This window comes from Varroa jacobsoni, unplaced genomic scaffold (assembly GCF_002532875.2).
Source record: "Varroa jacobsoni isolate VJ856 unplaced genomic scaffold, vjacob_1.0 scaffold_1386, whole genome shotgun sequence".
Taxonomy (NCBI): Eukaryota; Metazoa; Arthropoda; class Arachnida; order Mesostigmata; family Varroidae; genus Varroa; species Varroa jacobsoni.
The window spans coordinates 725,494-752,907 of NW_019214288.1; the positions used below are offsets into that span (position 1 = coordinate 725,494).

Here is a 27,414-nt window from a genome sequence, read left to right on the forward strand (position 1 = left end):
TATATATCTAAAGATTCTTTGGATTAAGGAGCGAATCGCTAAAGAATGAACAAAGGGAAAAATTAAGCGGAAGCGCAAATAAGTTCAACGCCGATTGTACAGAAAGCACAAGTAACAGGAGGCGCCATAGGGGCAGAAAGAACATTAACGGCGAAAATTATTAGATTTTATGAAATTCGTAGAAATGTCGCGTTGATTAGATGTACGGACATCTGTTTCGAGAAACAACATCACACAGCATCTAAGGATACGCTAGTTCACGCCAGGAGCATCGACTGAATCCTCGTGATGGCGCAGAGGTAGCCTGCTCAACTTACGGATTATTGGTTAACCTAGGAACTTTCATGTTAAGCTAGTTAAATCCTAAACACAAAATAGAAGTGACTTTATCTCATTTCGTACTAAGAGGGGTCAGCTGTCTGAAACAGTATCTGACCGCAGTACTAAACGTGGAGCTCGAAACGCTCTATATTTTAAAAAGTATTTCCTATTATATGTGAGATGAAACTAGCTATAGGACACGCTGAAAGTCTTCCTCTGTTTCAATCAGTCGTGGGTTTATCATATATTTCCACGATTTGTTTGGCTTCAGAGATCCTATCAATTCTATGGGGTTCGATTTGTGCCAGACCAATTCAGCACAACGTTTTAATGAATAAAGCAGCAAAGAAAGAGTACTGAATGTACAACAGAGAAGTTGATACATAAAAAGGGTTATAAATATGCAAAACGTACAGGTACTGCTTATTTGAAGGACTGAGCTGGTAGAAATGAATACAATTTACAGCGGGCTAAAGTTATAGGATTGCATTGATTGCAACACTGTCTACGAGCACTTATTCTCTGAACGTTGTCAGGATCTGGGGTCAAACCGAACACCGTATCTTAGAACAAGCTGCTTTATTAGGTACGTACCTGATATGAATTGCATTTGCTTGTGCTAGCGGTTCACTTTGTGTAGTTGGAGACAGTATATAGTCGGGTTGGTTTTTGTTTTCACTCGGAGCGATAGTTGGATTCATTACGACTTCCAGGTAAATAAGAGTGGCTGGCCTTTTTGTATATATATATATGCATAAACGCGTTGGATGTCGGTGGCTCGCTATAGACAAGGTCAGTGTGAGCTTTGCGTGAATATGAGGTTGTCATCTTCAACGGACGGACGGACCAACCTATCGAGTGACCATCCTGCCATCAACTTTTAGCAGAGGTGTTCGACTCTCAGTGATGCTCGGTGCTCAGAGCTCGGCTCATTTGTTACGATGGTCCTGGTCTATACACTCGCTCCCCGTGGACTCATCGTTCGTTGCCCGTATCGCTATCTACCCCGTTCTGGTCCCTATCCTTTTGTGTCAGCTTGAGTACGTACAGCCACCTCTATGACTATTCGCTTTCCGTTATCGAAGTCTAACTATGTCGCGCTGCTGCTGCTGCTGCTGCTGCTGGACTAGTCTGTGTTTGATTGCGCGCGCAGCCTGCCTATCTACCTCTTTGAAAGCGCACGCGTGATAGCAGCTCCCTCTGGTTTGTGGTGAGGGCCGCCGCCGCCTCTTCGGCTGCCAGCAACAGCGGCATCAGTCGCGCTAGGCAGAAAGCGAGCGACTGACCGAGAGCACGTTCTGGGATCATCGTTCCCAGCAGCTGTAGTAGCAACGACTTGGTTCGAGCCAATAGTTCGAGCAAACAGACAGACAGACACACGCAGGCAGCCAGACAGGCACGCACGCGCACTCGTTGGAGAGACGACAGCGCAAGCAAGATAGAGGGGTCTGCTACTAGTCAACCTAACGCTACTTTTACTAGTTCCACACTTATCACAAACAGTAGTACTACGAACGCTCCTTTCGTCCAGCTACTGCTATACACCACGGCGATTCCGCCTCGAAAGCGACTTCCAACTCGTTCCACTGCCGTCATACCAGCGATCCCACGGCGACCATTGCGGCAGATCCGACCATCAAACCGAATAGAGTCAAGCGGATAGGATGACGTACTAAGCACGAAAAGCCGGCCATTATTTAACGCAACGTCCTCGAATGATCTGGCCGAACGAAGCTGTAGGAGATCAACGGCGTATCGAGGAAGAAAAGGAGCCAAGTTGTCTCGCTGGTCGTTTTGTGGCCGCTAGCAAACAGCAGTGTCAACAACAGCAACCGCTGAGACCGGAACAGGAGGGCCACTATCATTGAAGACAGCCGCCAAATACCGTCTTCACGTACGAAGCACCGGTCGTCTACGGATTGGGCGATATCTCGTCAATATTATCAAGAATACAATCGGGCAGATAGTGGTAGGTGGTTTACTGGCTTAACTGATTGGAACTGAACGAGCAAGCAAGTTTAAGAGTAGGGAAGGACAAAGCGTCGTGTGAGAAAGTGAAAAAAACGCCTGCAACGAACGCAGAGTATTCTCGATGACGGTGATGAGTTAACTACGCAGCCACGGGTGGAACCATCAACTGTGTGAGCTACTTACGTGAATGGGTCCCGAAACACGCAAGTTATAGGTGAACACGCTTCTAAATGAGTTGAGATTTTTTCGAGGCCAGTGTCTCTGGTTAAGCATCGAACTGTGCGAAGCTATACGTCAACTAGCGACAGCTGCAGTAGCAACAGTAGCGAAAGTACACTGAAAAAAGGAGCTAAAAAGAGCGATTAAACAGTAGGCCAAATCAGTTCAGTGGCCTGTTAACTTTCTAGATCGTGTTGTGCTTTGTAACCAACTACCGAAGATAACACGCAAGCCATCATTGATAGCCTGGTTGGATAGGGTCCTCGCATCGACAATCGCCTCTTCTCGCCTCGTCCGAATCAGTAATTCCATCAGCTAGCAACAAACCTCTCAGTCGTTAGCAGGGCAAAATTCTGTGGCAGCACTGGCTACTGCTGCCCATTGCACGAACCAGCCACTCTCTGCAACTAGGTCCGCGTCCTGCTTTTACTGGCGATCATGGGCGTCAACCTGACCGCGCAAATGTTGTTGTTTGCCCTGATCAGGAGCAATCGCAATAAGTCGCACAGCATGCGTTTTTGTTATTGTTGCTTGGTCGACGTCGTCCCCCGAGCGACCCCTCAACGCGTAGCCATGGTGTCGAGCCCCCGCAGCAGCTGCATTCCAGGCTAGCGAGATTGTTGTTAGTTAGCTATTATCGAAGGGATACAGCAATATACGTGAAGATACACAGGCAACCGAACAAGACAGAACAAAACAAACAGACAGTTTGTCAAGATAAAAAATCTAGCCGATTGATCGTTATTCGTTTGAATTACCTTAAAGAAGGTTTTGGTGTTTGACCTCGAGACCCGTCCTGTAGTGGGAGCTCCCTAACGTTTCTTCAGAAGCACGGCGTCGTTTGCCGGCAAGATGTGTGCGACGTTGCGACTGAGGGGTCGTTGCTGTTCGCCGAAATAGGTCCGCTAGCTGAAGAGACAAAAACGAGACTCGGAGGCATTGGCTGGCCACATCTGTCCGTCCGTTCGTTCATTTGTTTATCGTTGTTACGAGCAGTCAGGGTGTACGTGCCACCGGAGGCGTCAATGACGACAGCCGCAGATAGCGTAATCTACTTCGGAAGCGGCGCTGACGCCGATTCCCAATGAGGCAGAAAGTGAAAAACGATGCAGTGTTTGCACTCGGCTATTAGGGAAACAGGAAACATTGTGGAGCTCACTCGTTCAATTGGACTCACAGGTGACGGCGTCTCTAAGAAGAAACAGCATAGGCGGATCATACATGTATCGGTGGAACAGAGCGCCGGAAGTGCACGCGTTTACTCTAAGCCAGCGATATATTTTCAAGGCTCTTAATTTTGTCGGGGGTCGCCCTGTGAGCAATGTTTGTTGCGATTAGAAAAAGTGATTTGCGATCACGTATCAGGTGATTCTACTGCTCGACCGACTCCCTGCATCCCCCTGGTCGGCTGTGTATATGCATGTGTCTGTGTGTGGGTGTTTGTGTGTGTGTGTGTGCATGTGTGTCTTAAGTCAGACGCTTCCTTGACCTATTCCAATCGCTTCGCGGCGACAGTTTGCGGCCGCCGAGATCGTCATTGTTGCTGTGATGTTCTGAAGGTTGTGGAAGCCTTTATTGGAACAAATACATTCCTGAAAAGAGGAAAAGACAAGAAAGGGAAGCACGTACACAAAAAAAAAAGTGGAAAGAACACAGAACAGGCAGAAAGTGACGTGCGAACAAGTGGTGCATCATCTGAAACCTTCATAGTTTGGAAGAGGTTTGCGGTTACTGCTTGACGCCTCAGCAACTAATGATCCCACTCTATCGAGCCTCAATGTTACTAAGCGCTACAGAACGACGACACTTGTAAACCTGCTATTGTAATATAGGCCACGCAATAGCTGAGCGATTAACAGTTATGCTGGTGAGAAGTTGGTGTGCGCATGTCGAAAACATAATTGGCCATCACGATGAAATCCGTACAATGGTTTATGCAGAAGCGGTCGAGTTATTTGGTAGAGCAGCAGCATTAGAAGTGCATCGTTATGCGCACTCTCTGTCCTTAAAAAAGGGCAAGAAGTGAACGGCGATAAACGCCGCAGAAAACAGTGATTATTCGATAATCCTCGTAATCGGTCGGTCGGTCGGTCGGTCGGTCGACCGACGGTGAACTGATTGAATTGTTGTTCAGCATCCATTTGACTATCGGTAGATCGACCACCGTTGTACGGTCTGCCACTGTTGGGATGCTTGGAGTAGATCCCACTCAGGTAGAGCGGAACGATTCAGCTGAGTCGGACGAGGCCAGCCCATTCTGGTAATGGTGTGATGCTGTGTCTCCGAGCGCGGCCCGCCGTTTGCTGCTGCTGCTGCTGCTGCTGCTGTACGGTACGTTAATTAGAATAGCAGCAGCGCAAACGAACGGTGAAACTCGTGCGGCAGCGGCAGCGGCGGTGGAGTTTCTGTGGAAAGCCGATTCGACGTTCGATTGTCGTCGTCATCATCGTTATTGTCACTTTCCCCGAGCAACAATACCGACCAATCGCCTGGACTCTCTGGGCGTTGACAGACACCATTTTATCGTCTTTCTTAGTGGTTAAACTGATTGCTGCTCAGGGGAAGGGCATAGGCAGGGTGCCAATAACAACAAAAAAGAGCATCCGAAGAATCTACTCGGTACTGCTGCATCATCATTACGACGAATAGTAGCGATCAGCGACTGGACACTCACCGTAACATTGTGTCTAGCACGTTAGTCGTACCGAGCTCTGTCGCTCATCGTCTGTTTGGCCGGCCGGCCGTCCGTCTGTGTGTCTCTCTGGCGCGCAAGGCGTCGTCGCCACAGCAGCAGCAGCAGCAGCCATTGCAGCCACCGTGTTGCCGCTGCTGCTGCTGCTGCTGCTGCTGCTGCTGCCCCTATTTTGTATTGGTCTTGTGTCGCCTGCAGTCGCCAGCCGTGCTGGCTGCACGCTCACCCTTTTTTCCACTCCACTCACCGCCAGGTACCCGCTGGCTCACCAGTGACTATTACTGGCCGCCGGCTGACAGAGTGACGGTTGCGCTGTTGTCTGCCGCCTGGAACTCCGCGATGTTGTGCTGATGACGACGACGACGACGACTGTCTCTGTTGTGTGCACACAGCGCGGTGCTGTGTAGCACGACGACTGAGGTAGCACGACGTGCGCCTACGGCCGGGAGAGCCTGCAGAGGAATCGCCAGCAGCAACAGTAACGCGCGGGCCCTCGAGCTGCAGTAATAACAGCAGCAAAAGCAAGTGGTAGTGACGAATGCAACGTTCGAACGGACCAGCGAACTGAGCGGAGACACTGGCCGCGGCAGCACCAGCGGTCCCACAGAACGCGGGCATAGAACAAACAAGCTACGGTCTGGTTCATCGTCAACAGCGGGACAGTACAATCGCCCTTCATCTGTTGCTACTGCTATTGTAGTTATCGGCATCTGCTTACGGCTGCTGCCGTCGTTCCTAACTCTTGATATCTATCTATCTCCATGCCGCGGAAGTTGTCGATGTTGCTGTTGGCAGCGCCGTTGCCAGCACCATTATCGACACCCTGGTGGTCGTAGCGGTCATTTCGGTGCCGTGGTGTCCCAGTCTTTTTCGACGAGCGCAGTACGTCGACTGACTGCGCAACAGCGGCGGCGGCGGCGGCGGCGGCGGCGGCGGCGGCGGCGGCGGCGGAAGTATTAATCATTGGTGGTGCACAGCGCAACCTAGAGCCGAGTTACGCCAGGCGTCAGAGGCTCATACGATCGCCCCGGCCGCTTCCGTCAACATTACCAGCTTGGACCGTGGATCTGTCTATGTGTTGTTGTGCGTATATTTGCGGCGAACAACGTGTGTCGTCCTGTACCCCATCAGCGGCGTTAGTGCTACTGGGCTAATGTTACTTGTGAAGGCTCATCGTAACAGCAACAGCTGACCTGCTCCGGCTGATGTCGTTGTGGCTAATCTTTGCTGATAGTGAATAATAATAATGAGTGATAACAGTTTTACTGATGACAGGTGCACTGTTAGATGTCCCTGCGCTTGAAGGCAAACAGACGTGTCACCTCCAGGGGCAACATTAAATTAGCACCGAAGTAGCAAACTATCTAATGGAAAACTCCGTGTAATTCGCCATCGTTTGTGTATATCCAACAGATGTCAACGGGCTGGAAATGTACGTAGCCGGCAAAGCGGGAGGAAGAAGTTACTTCGTCGCTGGAGTATAGGGAACACAGTAAACTATAAGGCACTCTTAGCCATCCCAATGTTCCTATCATCTATCACTGATAACAATACTCATAGCAAACAATAGACAGCCACCGCGAACATCTGCTATCCAAATCACCACCGCTACGACATTGCAACAGGCACGATAGTCTTGTACCAAGTGCCTAATCTTGAAATCATCACCAGTCGCGTTAAAAGCAGCATCAGCAGCAGCGACGACAGCATTCGAGCGTACGGCCTCACCCCGCCGCTGGGACTGCTATTTCTATTAGAACAACGACAACAGTAGCAGCAATCAGTACCTTCGTCCTTGGCTCCAACAACCCCAGAAAAGGAGAGTTAGCTTGTTTGGTGTCCCCGATAATCCTACGTGCTGGCAGGGGAAAGCACTGTTTCGTTTGTCATCGTTATGCGGCGACATTGTTCGTCGATCTCTGCCTACCTCTTTGTTTTTGTTATTAGTTCTTCTCTCCTCTTTATGTCTGGCGCGATTTGTTTGCTTCTATCAAACCACGTGTATTGAAGTCATCGCATGGTGGCTACTGGACCGCGCCATCACTGTCAGAGTCAACACACAGGGGTCATAACAGCCGTATAGCCGCCGAACGGATACCAATGCTGGAGAGATCGAGCTCCGGCTTTAACCATCGCAGAAGAATGCCAGCCAACGCGCAGCGCTTGTGAGGAGACGTGCACATGTGAGTTCGTGCTAGACGTGGTTCAGTCTATGGCCTTCAAGTCTTTGCTGCCCTGTCTATGGGTTTTGGGGATTTAATGTGAGAGTTTAAATGTGTGTATGTGTGTGAGTGTGCGTTTGCCTGGGACTGGGACAGATAAAAGTGTGACGACCTTGTACGCTGCCCGTACAGAGTCACTGGGCTGCTGGCGCGATTTTTTGACGACGAACTTGGTTATTTGTCGAATGTTACGTTACGTATCATCAACGGGTGACAACAAAGAAAAGCTAGGTCAAAGCAAAACAATCCGCTTAAACATGGTCGTAGCCGAGCAGTCAGTTGTTGATTCGCACTAATTGTAACATATTCCTGTGACATTGAACCGTTGTAATGATAGCTAGTGTATTAGATAGTGATTCTCGATGCAATGAATTATGTGCCGATCGAACGGATATACTAAGTCTACCGACTTGTACAATCAAACAGTTGTTATAGATATATCGAGGTACCAGTGCGATACTGTAGAAGACAAGTATAGGAGCTGTGCGTAAATACAAATAGTAATTAAACAAGGAATGAACTTCGTGTTTGTGTTGGTGTTGTGTTAGAAGAATGAGTACAATCGCGAAACGCGTTTCCATTGTACGTCGTAGCTGAAGTAAAAGCTGAGGCGGAGAGAACGAGTGTTCATACACCAACAATCCTTTGACACCCCTGTCGTCTCGGTGCCGAAGTAGCAACACTGTGTTAATTATGAGTTTAAATGCAGTGAGTGAGCATCTTGTCTGAGAGTTGACGACGCGGATAGCACTGTTTAAAATCAACGCTAAATCAGCAGCTTACCGTCCTGGTCTCCAAGGCATATCAAAGGCCCCAGCGATCCTTCACAGAAACCGAGACAGTATTAACAACTACAAAAGCGACACTTGCAGCCTCCCAAGCGTTCACCATCAGGAAACAGCAACAACAACAGCAGCAGCAGCAGCAGCAGCAGCAGCAACAACAGTAGCAGCAATAGTAGCAAACAGCAATCGTGAGTTGACGTTCATAGAAGCGGTCATTGAAAACAGCAGAAGCGCTCAACCGCGTGCGTTATTCCAGCATAAGCGACTCGTGTCCAGCTTTCAATCAGCAGGCGCCGAGTTAGAGTTCGGAACCGGCTCGTCCAATAAGTCTATTCGAGAACATGCGCTTCCAGGGTCCCTCGGAACGTGTCGCCAAGGCCCGCAGCTCACTGAAAAAAAAAAATAATACCTTGCCTCCTGATCCGCTTGACCTTGCCGACGAGCCCGAATTATTAACGAATGACCCCGAATTACGAATTGGGGATCGCACGAAACTCGGTCGCCAACCGCTGATTGATAGTCGTGCGGTACCCCCACTGTCGGGTGTTGCAGCAATCGGCACGACAGAAACAGCAACAACAAACATAGAGTTGGCAACCGACGCCCTAGGCAAAGACAAGTCGTCATTATCATCGTCGTCGATCGAGCAGCGTCCCGATCCGAAGGTCAAATTTAAGGAATCTAATACTATTAAAGGTGACGCTGATACGAATTCTAATAATACTAACGACCATAGAAGTAACAGCCGAAAAGCGACGAGCGAAGCGCCGAGTCACCAGACAACGAAGTCGCTTACGTTATTTCCGTGTTTGAACAACAGCGCTAGCAGAAGCAATAATAGCGGTGCCACTGCTAGCGATATCGTGGCGACGATGGCTGAAGATTCGCGAACAGCCGAAGGGCGACCTCTGAGTCCCTTGACCCAAGGCTCAGCCGAAGACCGATTGCACGAGACAGATGATGTCCTTGGAGAACTTCGCGGCGGATCCGCAAAGGAGCGCGGGCGAGCGCACAGCCTATCCGGCTACCGAAGTCTGTCGGGTTCACTTGGTCGCAGGGAAGGCGGTAGTAGCTGGACGTCGAGTCCCGCCACTGCGTTCGGCCGCCTGTCGTCGGCCTTCAACAAGTCCGCCCGCGACAAGGACCGTGACGGGGGGCGGGACCGGGATCGCTTCGACGATGGCCATCAACAGTCGTTGTCCACACAGCAACAACAGCAGGGATGTATTCCGCCAGGTAGTGCTTTTGGCGGACCTGGTCAATCTCAGACGCTCAGCCGATCCGAAGAAAAGGCTCAACGAGCCGCACTCAAAGCCGCCGAAAAAGAGCTGCGAGCCGCGGAGAAAGCCGCCGCCAAGGCAGAAAGACGCGAGCGCAAGGAGCTTCGTGACAAGGAACGGGAGAAGGATAAGGAGCGGGGACGCAAATCAAAATCGCCGGGCGCAGCGCTCAGCGACGGTGAGACGACGCCGACGTCGTTCTTTAGCCGGGAACGCTTGGGATTAGGGATGGGCTTACGTTCGCCACCGGCTCGGCCAGCGGCCGATTATACTGTGTCGCTGCCGCCGCTTGGCACAGCTGCAGCGTCAGCTGCGCAACACCGTTCGATTTTCTCGATCAACTGGAACCAAGGAGGAGGACAAAACCCAGCTACACTGCCGCCACGCTCGCCCGGCCGATCCGGAGCGCCTAATAGTGCTAGCCCAAGTGGCGGAGCTAGTGGCAGCAGCGGGAGTACGGGAGGAGGCGCCGCGGGCTATTTGACGCGCGGTCTTGGCCGATTTCAGCTGAAACGCCGCAACACAGCGAACCTGCCACAACAGACGAATCCCCACTCTTCGACTACCCCTATGAATAATCCGTCTGCGCCGCCACTGCCGCCGCCTCCGCCAAATTCTCAGAATTACGGTGAGTAGAGAAATCGCTAATTGTTTAGTAGAGGCTGAGCGAAAAGGGAAAACGATCATTTAAGGGAACGAAACAGAATGTAATGAATTTGCGTGACAGGGAACACCCTAGCTGCTCCCAAAGGCTGTGTGAGAGCTGCCAACGGCAGCAATCGGATTGTGCGTAAATGAAAAACGAGCTAGAGGTAAACTCGAGTGACAGCTGCAAAGCTCGGAAACGGTCATAGGTAACGCCAAACGATCACAGGTTTTCTGGCAAAGTTTTGACACCTTCGAAACTTTGCTCGGAAAATTTCGTATTCTCTGCCGATCACATCCTGAATATCTTATGAAATAGCTGCAACTAAAGGCTAATAGTGTTATAAAGTGTAAAGAAATATATCGTGCCGCCAATAATGGTGTTCGTAGGCCGTTTTTTGCGCACCTTTGCATTGCGAACCTATCCGCTTCGTTGCTGCAGCGCTCTCTGTGGCGTTAGAGCGAATAGTTACAGCGAAATGCCTAGCATTTACTATTTTCGTTATCATTTTTCTCAACCCGAGTAGTTTTAATTAAGGATTAGCTTCTGGCTAAAATTAGATATGCAAGCAAATGTTTACTGTCCATAGACAGCGATAGAACAACATTGCATATTATAGATCACACCCTAAATCCGTAAATTTTGTTGAGTTTTTTTTCTTCTTTACTCACAGACAAATGACCATAGAAGTCGACTGTAGTCGCTCGTATGGCTGTTCGTTTGTGGCACTACTGTAATAGTTATTGTTGTTGTTTAATGTTAGTATGCGATCAGGGAAACTGCCAACCCAAGCTTGTCAGTGCGCGCTCGTTTCGATAGGGTTGCGACCCAGCTTGTTTCACTAGCGCTAGTCATCGAATAGCGAGCAGGCAAGACGAGCCCGATCGAGTTGACAGCGTCGCGTGAACGCTTAGACCCGCGCAGCAATGATGCAGTGATGGAGCAATGAGCAGCAGGCAATATTAACCAAAGGAGCCATTCGGCCGATCAGAACGTGTGCGATTTGCAACGGCTTTGTATAGCTGGCCGTTGGCTGTAGTGCCGTTTGTACTCGTTCCATTGCCGACTCGTAGACTCGCACTGCTGTGCGATAGGAGAAGAGAGCTCCGTTACCTGCCAGGATTACTATCTGTGGGATGTGGTGAACAGTGTCTTAGGGCGGACAGTGCCAGTGGTCCTAGTGGATAGTATGTGTTTCAACGAACCAGACGACACTGTGAATGCCACTAGCGGCAACGATCATATTGCCCCATTTAGCTTCTCTTCACATGACGCGCCGTCTGCGGTTCACTTGACTCAGACAGATGGCGATGTCTATGTTCACTTTCGTTTCGCTCCCGAAACGCCTGCTTACCCTTTAAACCAATAGCGCAGACATTATGAGCCTGAAGCAGGCGTTTACCAGTCGCAACTTGCACATATATAGTACAGCAGAAACTCCATTGTGCCAAGAGAAAATTTGATTTTACGGATTGAGCTCGTTTGTTCTGTATTTTTTTTCAGTTAGCTGGTGGCATGGCTCATTAAACGACACCAAACAAAAATTTAAGCATGAGACGTATTTTTGTCTTTCTTGAGATCTTTTTCGTTGAGAATCCGCTGAATAACCGTTGGATATCGCCGCGCACATAGATGATTTTTCAATAGACACAACCCGAACCTATCTTGCTTATGTACAGACAAGAAGAAAGCCGACCCGAACCGTCAAGGTACGCCTCGTCACGGATGAATTCGCTTTATTCCAAGAGCAGCGACATATTTTATAAGTATATAATAGAATAGATCCTATGAGTCGTTGAAGCAACTGCAAATTATACGATCTTCAGCATACTTGGCTTGTGCGGTTCGGTTCTGACATTGAGCCAGCTGAGAAGGACGGCTACTACAGGCACTTTGCCCTAAGTTAATAGAACTGAGACTTCTCTACTTCTACATATCTAAGATATGAACGCACGCAAGTGGATAACGCAACAGGCAGCGAACTCTCATAAAAAAGAAATGTCAAAGTTCTCGCGTTGTGTGTTCGTTGCAAACGAAAGATCACAGTTGTCTTGTCAGTTCTATGTGTGTGTGTTTAATGGCAAGTCAGTTCTACAAACAGAAGCGAATACGTTGGTGACTGTGGCCACAGAAACAGCAGCTTTGTAGTTGACTGTAGTACTAGCTAGTGTAGTATGAAGTCAGTGTATGATGTCTACTAATAGTACAGCTACTGACGCCAGTCGAGTATCTTATGGCAAGTCAGGTCCGGTCTGCTACGGTCGGGTCAAAAGCCAGCTCACCCGAACGTCTGTGTTACTTCTAGACGTAATGATAGAGTGCAGTAATGCTGCGAACAGTTCGTTTGTTCAAGCGTAAGCTCCCCGCAGTCTCAAGCGAGCTACCCGGCAGGAAATGCAGGCACATGACCACCACTTACCGATGACTCGTTGAAGCCTACCGGCAAAAGACGAATCCGCCTCAGCGTCTGCATTCTCTAATAATAACAATAATAATAATACCTTTTAGCGTCCTGACGATAACCTTAGTACAAAGTAGTATAGCAGTATTTAAGTGAACACAGATATTTGAACGAAATGTTACGCATGCGTCGGCAGGAATGTCTCTTACAAACTAGCTTACTCAACATTTGCCCGACCTTTGTACTTTCTATTAAGGACCTAAACCGCTCACAAGTCATTCCCAGAAAATCCTAGAAAAAATAATAACTTTAAAATTATTACTGCTCACTTAATTGTAAGTAGAGCAATATTAGCACATGCAGACTCTTTAACGTTCCGCTCAAATTTGACAAACCAAAAAAAATATAGCGAATTCCAAAGTTGGTTTCATTATAATTCAGAAGCTATAGGAATACAACGCTCAAACAAAACGCAAAAGGCGCAGAAAGAAGTACTAATTTGTAGGACTTATCTGGACGATCCAATTAGCGATGATAGATGCGCTCTTCTAAAACATAATAATACTAATAATATTATCAACATTCAGTAATAAGAACAAATTCTTGCATTAATACTTCGGGAATATCCGAAATGGCGTTTTGAACTGTCTTGGAAATTTTTCTAGCTCTTTTCATCTAATCCCTTTTGTAAATGTTCCACCACTTCTCATATAGATCCTTCTCAGATTCCATAGAGCAGCCGTAAACTGGGAATACTTTATATATAACTTTAATTCGGGTAAATAAAGAGGTTTATTAATCTCAGTCTTCAGCGAAGATATTGGGCAACAAAGCGTGTTTCGCCAACACAAAGAAACTCAGGCCCTTATGTCTGTTTAGTTTTGTTCTAGGAAAAATTATTTGCTGCTAGTGCCAGAATGCAGCAGGTGGAACTATGTCCGCTACAATGAACAGTCCATTCAGATTGTCCTAATTGGTTCCAAATGCTCTGTACCCGATGGGAGAACTACTGCGCTTAAAGCCACAAAACGTATAAAATCCTCGATTTATTTTCTAAGTGGCGCTATCTATCTATGTAGCGGTGACAGCTAACGTCGTCAAGACTGAACGCCAAATAGAATGACACAGTCGACAGCAGTGGCTAGCGTTGCCAACAGCTGACGGCGTTTCCCCTACCTGGTACTGCTGCAACGGCTGTTGTTGCCGCGCGTGGCCAGCTGATCAGCCGCCGGCGTCGCAGTTCTGATCTCAGTCGTCAGCCCGTACTTAACAACGTACATCGCATGGGGATATCCTGAGAGCCAGCGTTCCTGGCCGGCCGTCCACGTTAGGTCAGCTTGATAGCCTAGCAATTTTGCTTTTTTCTCTTCATGCCTGGCCACCTACGTCCTGACCGGTCATGGTAAGTAGTGTCGCATACATGAGCATCGATGTTGGCAATCGTTGATGTCGGTTCCCGATAGGCCTCTCGAACTTATCAGCCGCTGCAGAGACTTGAACCGCATCCAATGCGAGCATCACCATTTTGGACAAGATCGCCGAACAGAGAACGTCACACGATTCTAACTAGATAGGGAAACTTTATTCTGATCTGTTCATCAGTTAACCGGCCGATTTTCCATGCCGTGTACATAAACGCGGTGTAGGTCTTCACACTAATAAATACAGAACGAGGCAAGACTTAGACCCACGTATACGAATGGGACAACAAGTAAAAAACTAAAAGTTTGATCCCCAAACAACGACGCCAGCAATGGTGGGTCGGGGTACGTCCGCAACAGGGAGATGCACACAAGTGTATCTTTTCATTATTCACGCACTTCGCAGACAAACTGGTGCCAGCCTCGTGGTTGGGCAACACCCATAGTGGCAGCAAGCAAGCGGAGCACCAGCCTTTGACGAAGGCTTTACGTGAGCTCAACTAATCTGTAAAGTCAACTCGACGCCATTGGCATTGTGCTGGCTAGTCAAACCTATGCTCGACATCTGAATACCAATGCGACTATATTCTTTGTAACCGTTACAAGTACGATTAGTTCTTGTCGGATATTACTGCCAGCTGTTATGATTACGGTCGAGTATTGCATTATCACTATCCATCGAAATGGGTAAATCGTACGTCGTATGAATATGCTGTATGATCTATCGCATGCCTATACAATACCCGTATTTATTCGACCCAAAATCGACTCGGCCTTTTTTCACAGACACAGATCGAAAATCTCTTTAATCACGTTGGAGATCATGACATGATTTCGAGACCGCTTTCTGATTGCGCTGTTCGTACGGATCGAACGGCTAGGCCAGATAGTTTCTGTCGTTCTTTCAAAAAAGGAATCGAGACTTGCAGTAAGAGCAGGTAAGAAAACTTCTAATCGGAGTGCACACTGCATAGGTAGGAACGTGAACGCAAGCAGTTTGATGTCGCCTATTTGTCTATATGGTGTGTGTGTGTGTACCTGCCCCACAGAACAGTCTTACAATATCATCACATCATACATAGTAGCTACAGTTGACAGGAGCCCAGATTCAATATAGTCGGGCTGTTCTCGGAGATTCAGCTTGCGTCCCTCCTAAGCGATCGAAGCCCACCTTGGCGCCGCCGCCTGAGCCGCGAGTACTGCTGCCGCAGTGGTTGTTTCAGTGTCCCGAAGTTGATACTCTGCGCTGATTGAAGTATACTTCACGAACAGGCCGGTACCCTCCCATCGACCGACAAAGTATGAACATACGTATACACATTGACACTGAAATGCAGACCGCCACACATATGACACAAATAGGCAACAGTCCTGGCGGTCCTGTATGATGCCATGACCTTAAAGGGGTTGGCAGAGTCTATCCTTCAGTAATGCTGAACTCATTAAGACATCTGTGCGGGAGTGCACGACCTTGAAGTCGGTCGGTTTCCTGTCGTAATCATGTTTAATGACGTTGCCGCCGCTGCCAGTACGGTCAATGTCAGTCCGGCGCCTATATTAGACAAGATCTGTAATCTACCATTGAGTGACTTAATGCTGATGAAAGGAATATGGTTTGTAGCCGGTACAGCGACTCACGCCGGTTCACTGGAATGACTGACATATCGGCCTATACCTGTACGCTACCATTGCTGCTATAACGTTGCCCATTTTCCGAAATTCAGCAATAGTCATTGAGTATCACGCCAGATGTCGAATCGGTAGTATGTAATATTATCGTTTGTAACAAATATATTTATTTGTAATTGATGCTTTTGTGGTGACCTGTTTCGCTGAGTGTTTTCTCTGAGGAAAACATTTGCCAAGTCGACTTCATTAATCGTTAGTTAATCGCATCTCGCCAGTGATAATGCTTTCCTCTTTATGAGAAACCAAAATGTTTCTGCAAAATATAGTCGCGGTTGGTGCGAGTCATGGTGCAAAGTTTTGTCACCCGGCGTTTGCTCCTGACCACCGTTGCCTCGCCTGAGTCGATCGGGAGCTGGACTAGAGGAACAGCGTATCTATTATCGGTTCTGCAAAATGCGCGCATTTGATACGTCTCGAGATTGGAGGATTTGGAAATGTCAATTTGCAATACGGGTGCTTGAGCCCGTCATCGTTGGCTACGGATTGTTGTAGCCGGGCGCGGATTGTCCTACGATTCATTACGAGTTTAGCGCTGCGCCGAACGCTGCCTCTATTGCATATTCCGTAATAGGTCATATAAGAACCTATTGTCAAACCTAGTACAAAGGTGTACGCACCGAAAGCACAAGAGTTCAGGTTCGTTTCATACCGGTATCGAGTATTAGGTGACTTGAATGAACTGGCTAACAAGCTTAATGTTGTTGTCCGGTTCATCCGAGCAAGTAAAACACGACGAAATATAGATTTTCATAAACATCTTCCAAAGTAACGAGATCCGCGCAGACGACAGATCGAGACATAACACTCCAGTTGGTACAGCAAATGGGGTAGAACGACAGAGAAATAATCCGCTAGAACAGCTTATACTCTATGCTTCGGAGTCATTTGTAACCAGTCATTTGTGTGTGTTATGTGTACGAACGGGCGTCAATACTTGTACAACAAAGATCATATGGCAATAGAGTATAAACAAACAATACGAGAGCTATATGAGTCGCTCATAGAAAGGCAAGAAGTATACAGTTGAAAGGGAAAGATCGTTTAGTACTCGATGACGTAAGCGAATTTCGTTTGTGTGACAGGCTTTTCCCTGAAAATTGGTACTTTCTGATAATTTGTCATGGTAATACCATTCAAACAGAACACTTCCAAGGTTTTTTTGCGAAACTAAGCAATATTCATGGAAATAATGTGATTTTTTTTTCGCTTGCAAATGTATTGTCTGCAAAAAAATAGATTCACAAAAATGACATGGTCTTACCATTACCTGGTTAAGGTTTACGGTGCAGCTAACGACGATGTTGTCTATAACATCTGAAGATTTCACGATGGAGAAAAGACGCCAAACTCAGAAACGTCCTTCCTTTTTGAAGCTTATATATATATATATATATATATATATACTAACTCTATCACGTATGATTGCATATACTACGTATCGACACTTCGTGAGAACAGATAGTCACTCGCATTTCCCGCATCTTCCTATCTGTTAACTTTAGTCAACATACCTTTACTATAAATACAGCAATGTAAGGGAACTATCCATTTATACGGACTCGAATACCGGCCTGCACATGTCACATCGTTGCGTTGGCCGACGAATTCGAGCGGGCATAATTAAATGTTCAGGCAATATGTCAATTACCTCGATGTTGAGAGGTAAAAATCTTCTGAGACGCCGAAATGTTATATCATGTTGATTAACTGGCAGTGGTCGCTGGCGTCAGCTGATATGTTACGACCTTCTTGTTGTTATCTATCAGCTAGACCCTGTTACTATTTTATTGATCATATTAAAGTGGAAAGAGCTAAATCTGCGTAAAAAACACTTCCGCATTTTTTTAAATTTTCATACCCCGCCTGCCAATTTCATTTGTTCGCCATGTTAGCTAGCATCAAAATTGCATCACAATCATGTCAATTTCGTTTCAAACAAGAACTTATGAACAGTTAATTAATGTCACGTACATTTCCGCCATAGGCATCGTAATAGCTCAATATAATATATGGAACGTTTAACTTGCCTCGTTTGCTCTAGTCCTGTCAACGCTTATAGATAAATCATTTATATTCATAGTGATATGTATCGTGAATTGTTTCTGCATCTAGCTGACAAGTAGTTATGACCGTAAGTTTAATCCGGAAATTTTAAAGGTGAACACTGGAAGCCATCAGTCCGTTAACGACATCCGGCGTAGGGTTCGAAGGAGACCGGATTGCTGAAGAAGAGTGCTTGCAATGACATTGCGACAGCATCGGTTCTGCCTTGCTTGGATAACCTGAATACTATCAGACCTACCTTAGAAACGCGCAACGAAGTTGAATGGAGAATTTTTTCGAAGGCATAGCTTCAGAAGGGTGCCGTATTGGCTCAAAAATCGGCCATTCGAAAGGCGTACTCTTGTTGAGCTGAACATTACCATAGAGTGCTACATATTCGTTAGAAGCACGTGGATGAAACAAAGTATCTTTTCAATGAATAATGAAGGAAATAAGCAGATCGAAGGATGTGCCATTTCCAAGCATTTAAGAAAGCTTCGTTCGAAAAACATTTTCTTCGTTGAGCGTCGTTCAGCTGAGTTAGCATTAGACTTTTTCTATGTTATTATTAAACCACATTAATGAAACGAAAGACCCTTCGCGTCAAAGTTCTATGAACAGCATGGTCAGTTTGTCTGGCCAGCGACATATAACACTGATGGCCTGATTACGTTCCTAAAATAGACCTCACGGCCGTTGCTAGTTCTGGTGAAGCACGTGAGTGAACTTGATTCTCGTTCATTCATACATAATGGGTGGTGATAGGCGTTAATCTGCTAGTTGTCGATGGATTGAATCATCGGTGTTTATTCAAAACACGAAGTCCAAAACAGCTGGATTGAGGTCATATAACCACATTTACAAAGTTCAATTAAATTTAGTCGCAACCACCTCAAATATCTCTTTGCATATAACCTTAAATATAAAGTAGTGTACTATAATGGTTTAGATTATTTGTCTCTGCGACGGATGCCGATGTTTTTACACATTTCAGATAGATCGTATTGTTTGGCCTAGTACTCCTCATTTGAGTATAGCTTTTCTTGTATGATTGGGCATGAGAAGGGTCACACGTAAGGCAGCCATTCCATAGACGAATGAAAAAACAAAATGTCCAAAATATGAATCACACTGTTTGCTTATGTACATGATGTTTAGCAGGTACATTAAGATCGAGAATTGCGAAACATATCGTTTAAACAGTACCTGCCGTGGCTGTCGACGCCCAATACTGGTCAACATTCCAGCTAATGATTATTTGTAGTATTATCTATCAACTATTATCATATTTCCCTAAATTATTATGTTTCCAACGACGTAAATAAACGTAAAAACGACTAGTAGACTAGTTCAAGTATATATTAGCATACTTGTATGTGTGATGTACCCGTATATTTTCTCCTTTCGGTACTATAGTGAGATAAACTCCTGATTGATATTTCGCTGAAAAATGTCGACGAACTATTGAAATTGTCATTAGCTTACTTTATAGGACAAGGCCTATTTCTGACGCGTTGTTTATTTACGCTTGCTTTCCTGTTGCCGCGTTATTGCGGTTTGTTATTTTCAGGTTCTCTCATTAGGCGGCATTCTGTCGACCCGGACAGACGGCGCAGTGGCGGTGTCCACGGAGGCACGGAAGGACATCACGTGTTGCACACTGCCCTTATTCACAGGTTAGTTGTATTTCAATCGACACAGAACAACGTTCGGTGCACCCTGCGTAAACTGAAAAAACAAGGAAGGTAAGTACGAAGAAGGAGAACAAAATCAAATGAAAGCGAGAGAGCACGGCTACATTCGTTCGCAACTGTTGTGAGCCACGAATACGGGTTATTAGCGTGCCGGAAAACAGATTTTTGTTGGCCAGGCCGTTGATAAATCAGTGATGTTCAGCCGGCGCTAATGCCATGTATCTCCTACATGTACAGATGGCGTCTTTGCTTATAGCATCAAATGACTAATTTCGAACAGCCCAGTTTTCTCGATACGGATAACGACTCAGGATATGTGTTAGAAAAAACGAAATGCTTGCCAAATTAGCTTGATGGCGTATTCAAGTACCTTAGTATTTCACAGACGTTTGATGAGCCAAGAAAAATGTCGATGAATGCGTCATTAACATTACGCTACCTCGACTCGCGCATGCGCGAGGCGAAAATTGCCTCGACCAATAGTATACGTGTTCGACGGGACCTGGAGTTCGTCCCGTCTTTATTCTCGGGTTTTATGACAGCGCCATTTTATTCGCAGCTAACAAAAGAACAATATAAGAGCAATGCACGGCTGTTTGGATGCTATGTCAAAGCATATGTCTGATTTATCAAGAGGCTATGCCAGTCTGGAGACGGGTACCCTTCTCTGTGCAATAGGTATCATCTTTAGAGTGAAAATGGATAAATTCTCACGAGTTATTTAGATCGACGGCGATTGCTGCCGAAATGCTCGACTGCTCTGCAATCTGTCAGCCACAATTCGTTTGCCATCAACTCATCGAAGCAGAGCCATAACCTAGTCTCAGGAAGAAAGATAAGTAGTTCCTTTTCATCTGACCTGAACCAAACGAGTAATCGTTGTAGGGCACAGAGTGTTCACTTAGATAAAGCATTCGCTTTTCATCTTAGGGCGCTATAGAGCTCGGGTGGAGCCTTTAGCGGAACGCATGCCGATAGTGGATTATCGTGATGACGGTTGCATTACTGCCGGAAAGCAACTCTTCGTCGATAGCTGTTTTCCGCTACCAGTAGACTATCCCAGAAATATTGGAAGGTTGTTTTAATCAATCTATGGAAACGTGTGTATGATTTCATAAAACGCCTGCATAACAGAAGACAGACAGATATAATTAAAGCATTGAACATAGTTCAGATTCGTGAACGACGCGTGTCAAAAACATAACATCAAAAAGTACCGTTAGAGTAAGACGTTACAAAGTCTTATGGCGAGAACGCACGCAAACGTCTCTGTAGTTGAAACATTGACAATGTGTAATTAGTCTAAAACTATCTAAAAACAAAAATTGTTCTCATTTTATAGTCGATGCGTTAATTATCGCATGTCTATTTGGTAGTAAGCTATTGCAGTATAATTTGCTAGCTTATCATGACACAATATTGGCACGAATCAATCTGACTACGTAGTGATTTTTCGAACTTCATCTGAAAATTTTCGGGTTTCCGCTCTGCACTAGAGATCCTGTGTGCTAACTCGATATCAGTTCTCTTCTATATACAACCAAAGACCAGGTAGCTATGTGAATCAAGCATTAGAAGAAGCGTGTACTCTACTAATACGAATTATATTCGGCATGTTTTGTTTAATAAGAATGCCCTACGTACTGGTTGGTGTTTTTTTTATTTGCTTTACCTTGTGATCCACAATACGCAGATGTCGTATATTTAATACATCGCCTGGATTCACCCCCTACTTAGACGTCGCATTCGTATCTCTAGTGAATGATTAACATAAATCTATCACAGGTTTTAGCTAGAAATCGACACTTAAGGTTTCAGCGAAGAATCGAAACCGATGTCTTGATAACCGACGTCGCGTGTATAATAATATTACAGGATACACTCGCATAACTCTGAGCAGTCAGGAGGGGGACATTATGCCTCGTTGCCAGGTTCAACCTGTCACCAGCTTCAACATCCAGCGGGCGCTACCGCACAAGCTCTCGGGGTAGGTAGTAACATAGGCTCACGGCTTGCCCCATTCACACAAATGCGCTACTTATAAATACATGTAATAGGGCAAAAGAGAAAACTGAACAAGAGGCCTTTGATTAATAGACGCACATGCGATAGTTGCTTTTCGAGACGGCTGCTGATAAAGATGATCACAATTTTCACCAAATCACATCGTTCGATCCCGCAGGAGCACAAAGCCGTATTCATGTAAGCAAGCTAATTTCAGACTTATATGGCAGTAGTCGGCCACGTGACTCCGAACATCGTACATATAGTAAGCAAAGGTAGATTAATGATTTTTTTTTTTTTTTTTTTTTTTACTATTATTTAAAACTATTTGAGATTACCACTGACAGTTTGCATTGCAATGCTGTCGCTTCAGCTGGCATCATCGGAATCGTCCATATGTGATAGGATCGACATTGAGGATTTGGGTGCCGATGAGACCATGTTGTTCGTCAAGTTTTTCAGGTAATAAAACGTGGTGTGGATGCTAACCAACAAACACTACAACAGGAAAGTCTAGACATAGACGGGACCAGGTTGGCTCACGCCTAAGGCCTCTGGTGAATTAATTGGCAATATGCTTTAAATCTCTTAAATACAATGTCCTTGCGTTTTTATGTCATGTAGTGATATCCAAAGATGAATCATGGTGAGAATTTTCGTATGAAGCTTAGACTTAATCCTATTGCCGCAATGTCAAGAGCGGAAATTTGGTACACGCTTTGCCCTGAATCCCTACACGAACACGCTAGAATATAAAAACAACGATCAGTTTTTGGTTTAATTCATGTAAGACGCGAGAGAAGTGCAGAAAGTAGCCTTGCAAAGCAGGGCACTCGAATGCAGCATGGTCACACGAAACTTCATTATAGCCACAGCGTGCAGCAGGGGGTCTGCATTGAAACTGCTCGCGTCTTTTCCCCTTTTTTTATCAGGTTTGGCATGAATGATGATTCGGTAATGGTGCAAACATTGAAAACAATATTGTCCGAACTACATTTGATGTTCACGCATTTCACAGATCGAGCGACGGCCAACGTCGCTTGGCCTCCAGATAATTTGATTCAGGCAAAAATATTATCGAATGTTATCGGCTGATTCATATGGATTTTTAGCATAACACTGTTGATGGTTTACCGCGGGTCAAGGAAAAATGGCCAATGTAAGCTTGCACTTCGCTATAGACTGTTTAAATAAACAAACCGATTTTGCAGAACTATCTATTTCTCGCAAACTCTAATCGATGTCAATATTATAGCCTAGTAGAATCAGTACTGCGGTAATGCATGCGTATGAACTAGACGACACACGTGCAGCTAGTTTACTGCTACCAGACGATCGACACTTAAAATATTGTTATTGTTATTATGTTTATTATTGGCTATAAGCGATAATTCAGCAAAGTGCTGCCTCGTAGACGGCAGATAGTCCACCCAAACATGTTCGGAAGCTCAAATACTCATCTAATTTCAGGTACTACCACTGTTACGATCTCATACCACTGTCCGCGAAACTTGTAGTGTTTGACACCCAGCTACTTGTAAAGAAAGCGTTTTTCGCGCTTGTCTCAAATGGAGTCCGCGCGGCCCCGCTGTGGGACTCAGCACAACAGGATTTTGTCGGAATGCTAACAATTACCGACTTCATTCATATTCTACGGAAGTACCACGGAAGTCCCACGGTTCGTATGGACGAACTGGAAGAACACAAAATTGACACCTGGCGAAGTAAGTGTGACTATTTTTATCGATTTTATGTGTACTACATTATGTGTGCTCTTAGACGGCAATTGTCAAGCTGATCTTGGCTTGAATAAAAATACTTTCCGAGTATCTAAATTCTAATAATCTCTCTTCATATACATTCTTTGTGGTAGCTGTTCTGACCGAGATGCAGCGACCTCTGGTGTCGATTGGGCCAGATGCCTCTCTTTGTGACGCCATCACCGCCCTAATACAGCAACGCGTGCACCGATTGCCAGTCATCGATCCACAGACAGGCAATGTGCTCTATGTGCTCACGCACAAACGCATCTTAAGATTCCTATTTCTCTACGTGAGTATTGCTAATTGGGATGGGCTCATCATTTTTTACAGTGCATGGATCCGGTACATGGAGAAAATATGGCTACTAGATAATTGGCAGGCAGGTCGCTGCCTAATTGTAACATTCGATATATGATAAAACAATTACAATGACATGCTAGAGAGATCTTGTAACTTCTGTAGGTCTTGGTAGGTGTTGCTTGAAATGTCACGTTCCGAGTCATTCTAAAACCATAATCATAATAGTAGTAGTTAGTTGTTGTTACATTTCACTGCACATTTTCAATTAAATACACGCGCGCACAAAGCCTTTAACTTTAGGTCATTATGAGCGTGCACTCGTATTCTACATTTGTTCGTATTACAGTTTTATGATCTTCCACACGCATCGTATCTCGACCAGAGCATCCAAGAGCTTAAGGTGGGCTCCTTCGAAAATATCGCAACGGTAAGTGTCTTCAAACGCTAGGTTTTAATAAAACCATATCCAAATGACAGTTTGCGTCCTATTAGGAAGTGTTATTATTCAGACTAATAGCTTCTGCAGTTGATGCAGGTTTGTAACTGTAAATAGTTGCTTGTCACATCTACAGTCAAAGGGCTACGCTCAAATGAGAACTGCAATTTATATATTGTATGCACTCTGTTATTAATTTGAATGGATTGCTCATGCTTTTTTTGGTTACAGTGTAATCCAACGACGCCGTTGATCGATGCGTTGAAGACGTTTATCGAACGGCGAGTGTCTGCATTACCAGTAGTCGACGAAGACGGAAAAGTCGTTGACATCTATGCGAAATTTGACGTCATAGTTAGTACTAGCCCCTTGTAATTATTACGAAAGCTAGTTGTGATTTACGAACATGACAATACCAGCCTTAGCAACTATACACTAACTGCAAAAAAAACGTTTCCAACATTGCTTTCCCTGTGTCACTCAACATTCTGTGCTGATAGTCTAAGAAAGAATTCTTCTGATTGGACTAATGGTTTCTTCATTTCTAACTTTTTTCGCGTACGCTATCTTATCATTGCAGAATCTTGCGGCGGAGAAAACGTACAATAATTTGGATATAAGCGTAGGTGCTACTCTTGAATTCCGAAACCAGTACTTCGAAGGAGTCATGACATGTCGAGCTACCGACTCCCTGCTCCAGGTCCGGGTTTTGTTGAGCTTTAGATGTGGTTCATACCTTCCTGCTAGAAACTACCTGTCCCTATTGAGCAGTTAACCCATTTAAATTGCGGAATCATTAATAAGCTTGTCCGCGTTTTCGCTTGTTGCTTTAATTATAGGTGATGGGGAAAATTGTTCGTGCTGAAGTGCATCGACTCGTAATTGTCGATGATGAGGAACATGTTGTTGGTATTGTCTCGTTGTCAGATATATTAACTTTCCTCGTTCTCAAGCCACTCGGTAAGACTCAACAATGCATTTTAGTGAACGTTGCGATTGTATAACGTTCATAACCTATTTGCTAGAATGGTTGAGTAGATAAAGGCGGGAGCCACGAATAGATGCAAATCATCACTGTTACTATTACTTTACATCTATAGTTTTTACCGTTTCGTGCTCGATGGAAATTAAGACCGTCGGCTAACATCTTCTTCCGTAAATTTGCCTTTTACGGTAGACATCGAACGACCCGCCTCACGTAGTTACGGCATATACGCTCGGACGACGTCATCGGAACGTGAAAACGGCACATTGGCCGAGGAACCTGAACTAGAGGCAACAGCGAACGCACATGGTGAAGGAGCTGTTCAAACAGAGCGGCTGAAACATTCGAATGGTAGCATGTGTACCGTGACTGATCCCGATCAAGCCAAAGAAGGGCAGAATTCTCCGAAGGCTACAGAGGAAAGCATGGAAAACGAAGAAAAGATTTCCGTTGCGCAGGAGGGCTCTATCATCGAATCGCAACAACCAGAGGGACCTAATTCACCTCAAGAATGCTTCGAGCATCCCGCCGAACAGGATGAGTAAGTTTACAGCCTACATTCAATTACAGTGTTTAAACACGAGACGCTCTCTGGAAGCCCTCTGCAAACGTAGGCAGTCAAACTATCATGTGGTTCAAAGGTCCAACTACAATAGGAACCCCACTATAGACAGAATTATCATGGACACCCGTTTATTTTACAATTTCATTAACCTCATATTACGCATAGCTCATATATATATATATATATAGATGTAAAATTCGATTTTCCTTAGCAGGTTAAGTAATATGTCGGCTGAGAAGCTCGATGATTCGGAAAAGGCTAGCGAAAAGGAAGAACTGCCGCAGAAGTTGTTATCTGCCAAATCCGCCTTAGCTCCGGTCGCAGGGGTATCCACGGCAACGTCAACCCAGCCGGAAAATAGAGCTGACATAATTACCCCCGTTGACACTAAATCGTAGCTTCACAATATGTGCGAACGAGAGCATAGATATCTGAAGTAAATGGCCATAAGAAGCGCTGTCAAGTATTATATAGATACTTCACCGTGCCGGACCCATTCAAGTCGATTCTAATTCAGTTTCAACGACGACTATTGAGGGTTAACCATTATCGCACGAGCATTATGCCTTCATCGAATGGCAGAAGGTTGGTCACAAAACAGAGCGTAAGGCAGCTAAGCCAAGTTGTTGTATCAAGTCGATGCACTTCGGTAAAGCGGCCATCATACACCGCAATTTTCCGTTCATACCTAATCCATAGCATTAGCTGAGTGCGCGAACTTCGTATTGATTAACATTTAAGTCGTTGAAAAGCACTGCTACTTTATGCGTCTGTGTGCTAGTCTGTCCTATGTCGCCAATATAAAAAAAATAGCATGCGGCCCCCAAATGCCGATTGAACTGTCTACACAGGGGCAAGAAGAGTGCAACCCGGCCGAAGCAACAGCTGTATAAACCGGTGAGACAAGCTTAAAATGATATCTATCATATATTTCTGCAGTTGCTGGACTGCGAGTGAATACGCACGCAAACAGAATGATGGGACGGATATGATGTGTAGATATTACGACAGCTATATTTATATAAACAACAAACAAGCATATATATATATATATAAATATAAATGGGCTCTTCTCTTAGCCCTCACCAATACCACCTTTGTTATATAGTGACACTTAAGATAGAATGATGATAGTATAAGATAATAAATACGTTACTAATTATAAGAATTATTATTACTACTGCTAACGATAATAGTAATAGAAATAATAATACATAAACAGTACTGCATCCTGATAGACATAAATAGATTATCCTCAAAAAAATAAATTCGAGTTTTTTCATGTGAAAATGCAAAGCTACACAGACAGTAGATATTCTACTCACAGAGATGTATTCATACATAGACAGCTGCAGAGATTTACAAACGATATACGCAATGGTAAATATTAGAAGGACGGGTACAAAAAAAGAAGAAAATGTGACGAAGTACTGATAATTGAATGTTCTAATTTGAAGACGTTAACGACCTACACTATCGTTGTATGTACGGGAGCATTCAGTAACGCGGCAGAAGGAGCACCCGCTATGTACTTTGAACGCAGCTGGTCAACTAGAGATGGTTTTGTCATGTACACAAGGAAAAAAAGGAATGAGAACGAGATATAGACGAGGGCGTAAGCTCGCTAAAAAACTGTTGAGACGCACAGGCTGTGCCTGTTTAACATATAATACGGTATACGACGAAGCGTAGTAACCAACTGGTGGTCAATGGGGCAGTACTCAAGGGTGCACGTCACACAGTTTGATTAGTATTATTATTCTATGCTAAACATTTTTGAGGAAAAACAACCTATAATGTTGCTTTCCTAAATTTGTGTTGCTAGAATAATAGACTCTATATGCCGTATCATAATGTTAATTGATTGAGTTGAAAATAATATATATACATATAATAATGGTTCACGTACTGCTATAGAGAAACATATATACTTATTCACTTATGATATATATATATATTAGTAGAAAAGTTATGAAC

At 45.1% G+C, this 27,414-nt stretch overlaps 1 protein-coding gene and 1 long non-coding RNA gene across 11 annotated transcripts in view; one reads left to right on the top strand and one right to left on the bottom strand.

Moving 5' to 3' along the window:
• LOC111269446 (uncharacterized) overlaps positions 1-6,117 on the bottom strand; it is a 44,706-nt gene extending 38,589 nt beyond the window's left edge. For all 3 annotated transcript variants that reach the window (XR_015314589.1, XR_002685771.2, XR_015314588.1), the window contains exon 1: positions 916-6,117. This is a non-coding gene — a long non-coding RNA (uncharacterized LOC111269446). The remainder of the gene's footprint in view (positions 1-915) is intronic.
• Positions 1-26,855, top strand: part of LOC111269436 (uncharacterized) — a 100,975-nt gene extending 74,120 nt beyond the window's left edge. For 5 of the 8 annotated variants that reach the window (XM_022849027.2, XM_022849025.2, XM_086972093.1 and 2 more), the window contains 11 exons: positions 19,261-19,366; positions 21,260-21,371; positions 21,762-21,850; positions 22,859-23,112; positions 23,262-23,440; positions 23,798-23,878; positions 24,119-24,241; positions 24,468-24,587; positions 24,727-24,847; positions 25,065-25,413; positions 25,649-26,855. In XM_022849027.2, the coding sequence (XP_022704762.1) occupies positions 19,261-19,366; positions 21,260-21,371; positions 21,762-21,850; positions 22,859-23,112; positions 23,262-23,440; positions 23,798-23,878; positions 24,119-24,241; positions 24,468-24,587; positions 24,727-24,847; positions 25,065-25,413; positions 25,649-25,835 (1,721 nt within the window). In that variant the 3' untranslated portion in view covers positions 25,836-26,855. The other 3 variants (XM_022849023.2, XM_022849022.2, XM_022849024.2) reach the window with 3 other exon arrangements.
• The last annotated feature ends 559 nt before the right edge of the window (positions 26,856-27,414 follow it).